This window comes from Priapulus caudatus, unplaced genomic scaffold (assembly GCF_000485595.1).
Source record: "Priapulus caudatus unplaced genomic scaffold, Priapulus_caudatus-5.0.1 Scaffold689, whole genome shotgun sequence".
NCBI classification, from domain to species: domain Eukaryota; kingdom Metazoa; phylum Priapulida; class Priapulimorpha; order Priapulimorphida; family Priapulidae; genus Priapulus; species Priapulus caudatus.
Window position 1 is genome coordinate 172,334 of NW_014577750.1, and position 8,787 is coordinate 181,120.

Genomic DNA, 8,787 nt, shown 5'->3' on the forward strand with positions numbered 1-8,787 from the left:
AGTAATCTCACAGACTAACGCATACCGGTATCCGTAGTCTGTGGTAATCTCAGCGGCATAAAGCCGTATAGCAAGCCTACAGCTTTATACTCTCCGGTAACCTCAAGAGTTCCTACTTCCTCAGTCCAGCCCAGCGAGACCAGCAGATCTGCGGTTGATAGTACGGCTCGAAAATAGAGGTTATCCGTCTATACAGTCGAAATATTATAGAGACACCCATCTACCATCTACCTAGTATATTATTTCTATGGTCTATACACGGCTCTCCATTATTTGACAATTTTGCGGTTTCTCGTAGTTTCTCGTGGATGGACAGTGCACATAAATACCAAAAGCTGGCGCTGCGATGTCATTGGGGAGTGATTAATTTTCACGGAGCGATTGAGTGAGATATTGAACAGGCGATGAACGTACTTAGTAAAGTCTTAGTAAAAAAATGTCGCTATAACATTTTATGGATAGTCAAATGTTGTGGTGGTAATGGTATAAACACCATCAAGAAAACAATCATCAACAAACATTGAATATCATGAGTTCATGATTGGGAATTATCAACATATATGAACCAGTGAGCGCATTTTAGACAATCCGGACGATAAGACGCGTGTCAATAATCACAACGTAAAGGATTAACACGTTATATTGACGTTATGTAGTGCTGCAGAACAGACATTCTGTATCAAGCCAAAATAAATTAAAAATGAGTTCTTTGCAGTAATGTCACTGTTTATTTATTCAAGTCCAAAGACTTACACGTGAGTTATGTACAACATCTTTAACAAGGTATCATGGTTCCTTGATGGTACAACATTATGAAGTTTACAGAAATTAAACAACTATTACATTAACAACACAATTAAATGGTAGTGGTTATTCACTATTGTTGTTCTTATACTTGTCCCTACCACAGAATATAGTCAATAAGGTCGTACTCAGCCTTGCTGACTACATGATCTTGTCTGCCACCAACTCATACTAAATCTATATATAGATGTATTATACTACAGTATTTATAAATACACACACATTATATATAAATGTAGTCCGAGCAGGGAGACACGACCCTGCAGTCAGTGTCACAGCTTCAAAGTGGAAGTTAGACAGGTTATAACCACTGTACCACAAGGCTCTCTCCATATGACTGTTGGTGTTATCCATAAAAAATTACATAGCCGTTGGTTCGCAGCTGATCTCGAGAATACATAGATTTTATTCGTTAAAACGCAACAGTACCAACAGTGAGGGCAGAGTGTACACACACACACACATGCTATGGTCGTCCACTGGCTACAGGCAAAATTATACAGAGGTAATGATTTTTTTTATATAAATGGTTTCATAAAACACGTTTTGTTATAAAGCATACACTGCTTCGGATACCAGCCAATCTGCTTGCCATCTTTATCCACTATACACAGTTCATACACAGAGCAGCTTATAAGCGTTTGTATTACAATTTACTACAGAGACGTTTGTATTAAATTTACTTGCCAAATATTTCAGAAAAAAATTGCAAATGAGTAAACTATATAGAGGAGACATCAGCTTTACAATTTGTTGTAAATAATTCACTTATACTGCAGTGACCAAGTTATACAATTAAATAAGTCTCACATCAAATAAGCATTTATACGCTTTGTTGTATAAATAACTTAAGCTATGCAACATGTTTTTTAAACATACACGTTTAAATCTTTCAAGTTTAATAAATGCTGATGGGTAATTTTATATGCATTGTTGAGATGAGATTGTGGGATTTATCATACCATATTCACAAGATCACTCTCAGTTTGACAGAAAAGACATTTTGTTTACCGCAGAATACTGAGCACTGGAGTACGTATAGAAGGATATCACCGTTACAGACAGCTCCTAACTGCCTATAACAATGATCTGTTCAAAATGCTTTGTATGACAACTTACTGTTTTACTTAGCTAGTCAATGGATTGATTGCCCCAGCTAGATTCCACCTACTAATGCAGTTATATTCACTGCTAAAAAAAAGTTTCATTGGTAACTTACAAACAAACTTCTATACACAGTGATACACATACGTCAGTGGCATGAATGAAATAAGTGATCATCAACCAGTTTAAATACGAGACATTGCATTAAACATAGCAGACATTTACAAAACACACACGCGGTAAAAGCTATCTACATGACGATATATCTATACACCAGTTACCAACTGTGCTGGAAGACACTTTACATATTTGCCACTGTCAATGCGTGTGGCCAACGTGTGGCATCTTTTTCCCACAAATAAAGCTAAGTACTGCATGCATATGTAAAATGCCTCCCACATGTTCCATGCAGTCATCACCGACGTCTAATCAGATTCCTCCTCGTCATCTTCTTCCTCCTCATCATCATCCTCTTCCTCCCCATTGTCTTCTTCTGCCTTTTTAAATTTTTTGCTGGAAGCGCCTGCGTTCCCAAACGTCCCCTTGCTCTTCCACGACTTCATTTCCTGTATGAAGATTAGGCGATACATAATTAGAATAGCATTTCACAGAGTAACTTTAAAAACTCGGCAGTATACAGAAGGTTAATCGCTTCACCTCGCGAGTTTTAAATAATGTGAAAGATCGCCGATCTTCTCAGCCAAAGTATTTTAATAAACTATAAAATTAACCAGGTTTCTTGGCGAGTAGCTTTGTCAACAAGTTAATCAAACAACAGAAATTAAAAACAACAATGAAGTCAAAAATTTAATCAAAGTCTAGTGTGATTAATAAAGATAATTCTTCAAGGCTTCCAAATGATATGCACTCTGAATTCGTTCAGCTTATGTTACATTAACTGTGCAAATCAAGTTGTTTATCTAAATATGTAGGTTCAGACAGGTTTAGAAGCACACACGTACAATCTCATATCGCTTCTTGTCCTTTTGTGCCATAGCATTGTAGTTTGCTTTCACATCAGGGGCGAGCACTCCCCAACGCTTGCCCAACTCCTTGGCGACATCACCGACTCCCCAGCCAGGGTTGATGTTCCTCACCACTTGCCGCCCATCTTGGCAGAACCAGAAGAAGCCAGACCTGTGGGCAGTTACAATATGCTCATGTCGACTCAAAAATCGTTTCTGATATAATATATATCAAGAGCACAAAGCACCACTACATTATTTTCTCCAGTTTTTCTCTCTCCACTTTTTAGGTACTTGTTAACAGAGCACACATACGAGAGCCAGCAAGATGTGAATCTGCCGGGGCAACGTGAGCAGGGTGAAACATGCAACTACGTAAAATTTATAGACATTCAAGGCATTATTAGAGTTAACTTACATTGCCCTCTTGGGTGCATTAGGGTCCTTCTTCTTTCTCTTTCCACCCCTACCCATACCCTTTGGTGGCAAATAACTGGCCATCTCATGCTCATAGCGAGTTTTGTCAGTCTCAGACAACTCATGAAAACGCTTCTTTTCCTTGTCGGTCATCGTCTGCATAGAAGGAATTGAGGCAAAGTTAAAATTATTATCTCTCTAACAAAAATCTATATAGAGAAATTGGGTCTCATCTAATAGTGGACATTTAACTGATTAATCGAGCATAAACATGCAAGCCAAGCTATAAAACACAAAAGGAACAGCAAACTTGCACTTGCATTCCTGAGATTTGCACAAACGAATCTAAAAATGATGCCACAACTACAAGTGCATCTGATTCTGTCACATAAATCTTGAATGGTAGCCTATATCTTGACATGTAAACAAAGGTAACAACGTGTAGAGACAGGGTAGCAGTCGATGGCATCTCTTCAGCAAATTGAATCACTGAGAGAAACTGCTACAATAATATTCCACCTTTCGATTTCAATTGTCATTGGAAATTCGTTCCTATGGAAAGTCACAACTAAAAGATGTACCTTTTTAAAGGAAAATTTACTGTGTTAGCATGCCGTTCATTTCACGAGTAATCTCCTTTGTGACAACACAAATGCCTCATGTTTCCTTCTCTTACCTTCCATCGTCCCGCACACTTCTTTGAGAACTCTGCGAAGACAATGCTTTCATCAGGATGCTTCTTCTTATGCTCCTCACGACAGGTCTGCACGAAGTAGGAATACCCCGACATACGGCCCTTTGGCTTGCTTGGGTCCCTCACCATACTGGCAGATGACGTCTCTAATTAATCCAATACTTGTTCCACTCCTATGGAGAGAAATAGAAATGTTCAGCGTATTATCAGCATTTTTTCTTCATTCGCACAGTTTCCTACATCCACATCATTGCGATCCTGACTTGCACATACATGACCAATCAACTAGAAAGAACTTCACACACCCCAACATGAGTACATGTCAACTTTTATGGAGCACAACTTCTATCCAAGACATCAAGTGCCATCGCTCACCAGCCCAACCTACCTGACACACACACATAAGCTTATTACAGCCACTCTAGAGTCTAGCCACAGCCTGCACCAATAAGATATGTGTCCGTGTCTAAGCTCTTTAACCCCATCCTACCAGACAGCTATAAGAATCTAGAGATAGATCACTGGCTTTTCCACACACTAGCTAAACCAGTATGTCAACCAGTAGAATGGCAAGCACATGTAACTGCTGCACAATAGACAGGTAGCAGCCTTCTATTATGTAATGTAAATATAGACCTGGCCTGCAGATCCTGGAACCAATACAATACCCAGCATTGCCCATAGATTAACAACTACACAACTAACACAATGGTAATTAACAACTAGACCTAGGTGCGAGGTGTTCATAAAAATATCTGTCTTCCACACGTCCAATGTTCTTTCTTCCACACTATAACACCATATATATGGTTTATACATCCCTATTCCCAATTTACTTATGTGTTATAGCAGTATAAAACATGAATGGAAGAACAAAGCATTTGTTTGAAGTCTTCGCCTCTCCCTAACACGTGCAGCTTCTTAAATAATGACCTTAGATGAACATGTTTCCTCCTTGCCAAACACAGCATTCCACCATACCAGGTACAAACAACCACACAACAGGGACCGTACAGATCGAGTTTTTCATAGACCTGTACAAACAATAAGATTAGCAATATAATAACCTAAAACGTCATACTATGTCAAACTTACACCTAACTAACAAACGTGCATGAGCTTTTATCCCTATAGACTAGTTAATTATTCCCACAGACACAATTATTAACAGATTGTGACTCTCTGATTGATGCACGGACTCTATCAAACACAACTGTAAATTTTGACATTTTGCACGTTTAACATGCGAATTTCACGTCTGGATGTGCATCAATACATCCACACAAGGATCACACAAAAAAACAATAATACCGGGTACACTAAACACAATCTTAATTATGTTATGTTTATGTGCCGACTTATTATACACACGTATATCCAAATAAACCTTAATAACTAATACATGACATTAAAATTACCATTAATTGATTAAACCATTTACTGATTTAGTGCATTACAGTCATTTCCTTCTTAAAATCATTTATTATCTAAGCTTTCAATGCACATATGAACGACACTAACCTTTAAATTTACAACGAAAAATTCCCATACAATTTTATGGTACCTGTTATTTTCCTATCTGAACCCTACTTCTCGTTTCTCCTTCTAATATAATCTGTACATATAGCCGCCATTATGCTAGTCAAAACCAGTTAAATCCAGTTTTCTCACCAACGCAGACAAAGCAAAACCTCTCATGACAAACGAAAATATCATAAAATCACTCTAATCAAAACCTTTGGCTTGTCTATGGCTGACACCTTAGGCAGTACTATATGCATCCTCATTCTACACAACGTACGGTGTCGGTATATATTGTCAGTGTACGGGATATGAAGTTCCAAATTGTTGGTGAAAACTACGCCCCAATATCTTCTTTGTGTCGACAAAATGTCGGATCAAGATCGTTCTACAAGGTCTAACAAGCTGTTAAATTATTTGCGAACGGAAAACCTCTAGATATATTATCCGAAATCCCATCTCGGTTCCCTATAGGAAAATAGCACTGATATACTAAGGTGTACATACATTGGAGTATAGGCCCATACTCAGGATTCAACACGGGGGAGAGTCAGTGCAGATATATATACGCGCAACAGTGCTTGCAATATGCTGTGCTAGCGTTCGCTGAACAAAGGAATGAGCACTTTCGGCACAGATTTTCACATGCAATACCAAACGAATAAATATAAAATTTTACATACGGCAATACCGATTAATATACTTGCATTAGCAATATGAGCGGCATTGTATTTAACGGTCTCTAATTAGGTAAGTACAAAATAACGAGCATCGGATAGCTATCGCACACATTGCAATACGAAATGGCCGCCGCTACAACTGCTATACTAAAATACCGTGGTAAACTGCATGCTGTTTATCATCATTTATCTCTAATCGTACATTACATAAAGAGTTTATAAGAAAGCAAACGTTAAAACTATCATAGCACGACAACCCTATAAGTTTTTTTCAACACTCACGCACTAGATCTAGGTAAAATAAAAGTTTTACTAACGGGTATGCAGTCCAAATAGGTCAGGCTTGTGGAATACGGCAGCGATGTTTATAGAAATGCAATAGCTGTCTATATGCTATGTGCTGTGGGCCTTGCTAACGCTATGAGCGGGCTGGAGCCTGGAAAGGCACAAGGCATAAAGCACGGGCGCGCTCCCATTGGCCGCTTCCAACTTTCCGGACGTACCTAGTCCAATCACATATAGCGATTACCGTCACGTGGGCATGGGGACAGTCGTGCCGCTTCCAATAAAAGCGGGTACACGGCACGCGGGTAAAATGAATTTGAATGGCGCACACACCCGAGTAAAGATTTTGGACAAAGGCTCAGCCACAGGCTCGGCCATTATCACTAAGCCAGTAAGCCATCATTGCATTATTTCACTGAATGCTGAGGAATGTAGACAAATCACAGATAATTCCTTTTCCCTAAACTTCGCTGGAAACTTGGGATTTTGTCACCGCGAGGGCAACAAGGGAGGGAATAACAAGGACTATGCGTAGGGCACCTGCCGCTAATTCTTGATAGTGACACTGTGACACATGATACAAAATGCCTGAAAAAAAACAATGTGGCCCAAGCCGAACAATGCGAACAATCAGTCGCAAATTTTGTACAGTGCAACTGAAATGAGGAATATAACCTTGCGCACGCTGGCAGAATGCGGAAGTGGTGCCTAGAAATCGTAATGATTCCGCAGAATGAGGAATGGTTGGAGACCCTGCATAGATGATGAAACAGCTCTGACTGATGATGCAGAAGACTGATGTCAAATCAATGGTACTGTCAGGTCCTGTTCATAGACACTTCGGTTACCCCATCAAATGTCTTGTGGTTCATAGCGAGAATAGGGATAGTCTAGCTATTATAATACATTAATATTTTGTTTTGGATATGCATAATTTCTAGATGTTTTAGTATTAAAATGTATGCGAATGTTTAGTTTGAAAGTTGTCGTTCTGAGGTAGCATACTTTAGGAGAGAACCAGTTATGTTTGTAGGGCACTAGATCTATACGTGCTGTTTTTTGCTTGATATACCATTTGTGTACTACTTGTAGCTAGTGGGGTATTTTTTTAAGCACTGAATTTTTGAAACAGGTAACCATATTATGTGTACGTGTCATGCGCTGCTCTCAGTATTTGAAGGGTTGATTAATATGTTGCAATGTTTTGATAGATATTTTAAGCAGTTGAATGTAGATTTTCTAGCGTATATGGTCCTAAATATACACGATCGTTCATGATGTACGTTTGGAAGCACGTTGTTATTGTTTTATATTGTTTAAGTTGAGGAAAAATCCATCATGGGATGTTTGGCCGAGTGGTACGAGTGTAAGGGATCGCCTATCGCGGCTAGTCATCTTGGATTAGCGTACTTGCATCACTTGAAACCTGCACAAAAAGTAGGCCTAAGCTAGATTATGGGCATTCAAAACACATATAATTAGACATTTATAATCATGTTTCTAGCTTGACTGAGCCCAAGAGTTATTGGAAAACCCTAAATGGGCCGGCAATTTTGGACGCCATCTGTGGATTCTGGAAAACGCACAAGGGGATTTCGGGGACTTTTTAGTAATGTTATTCTACACATTTTTCTGAACCTATCCTGAAAAATGGCCGGGTTTTAGCTAAAAAAAACTTGGACTAATGAGATCTCAGGAATGCAAGTGCAAGTTTGCTGTTCCTTTTGTGTTTTATGCTCGAATAATCGGTTACATGTCCACTATTAGATGAGACCCAAATTTCTCTATATAGGTTTTGTCAGAGAGATAATAATTTAAACTTTGGCCTCATTCCTTCTATGCAGACGATGACCGACAAGGAAAAGAAGCGTTTTCATGAGTTGTCTGAGACTGACAAATACTCGGGCTATGAGCATGAGATGGCCAGTCTATTTGCCACCTGAGTAATGGGTAATGGTAGGCGTGGAAAGAGAAAGAAAGAAGGACCCTAATGCACGCCAGAGGGCAATGTAAGTTACTCTAATAATGCCTTGAACTGTGCTATAAATTTTACGTAGTTGCATGTTTCACCCTGCTGCACGTTGGGCCCCGGCAGATTTCAATGCTGCTGGCTCTTCGTATGTGTGCTCTGTTAACAGTACTTAAAAGTCGAGGAGAAAACTGGAGAAAAAAATTGTACGTGTTTGCTTTGTGCTCTTGATATAATTATATCAGATAACGATTTTGAAGTCCGACATGAGCATAATTGTACTGCGCCAGCAGGTTTGGCTTCTTCTGGTTCTGCAAGATGGGCGGGCAAGTGTGTAGGAACATCACG

The 8,787-nt window shown here is 39.2% G+C and overlaps 1 protein-coding gene across 6 annotated transcripts in view; it reads right to left on the bottom strand.

The window, feature by feature from the left end:
- Positions 1–705: 705 nt before the first annotated feature.
- The window catches only part of LOC106812807 (high mobility group protein DSP1-like), a 24,012-nt gene continuing 15,930 nt past the window's right edge, over positions 706–8,787 (bottom strand). The window contains exons 1-6 of one of the 6 annotated variants that reach the window (XM_014816784.1): positions 6,503–6,596; positions 4,918–5,018; positions 3,967–4,157; positions 3,292–3,446; positions 2,871–3,045; positions 706–2,474 (exon numbers count right to left, since the gene is read on the bottom strand). In XM_014816784.1, coding sequence (XP_014672270.1) covers positions 2,334–2,474; positions 2,871–3,045; positions 3,292–3,446; positions 3,967–4,113 — 618 coding nt within the window. In that variant the 5' untranslated portion in view covers positions 4,114–4,157; positions 4,918–5,018; positions 6,503–6,596 and the 3' untranslated portion in view covers positions 706–2,333. The other 5 variants (XM_014816781.1, XM_014816785.1, XM_014816782.1 and 2 more) reach the window with 5 other exon arrangements.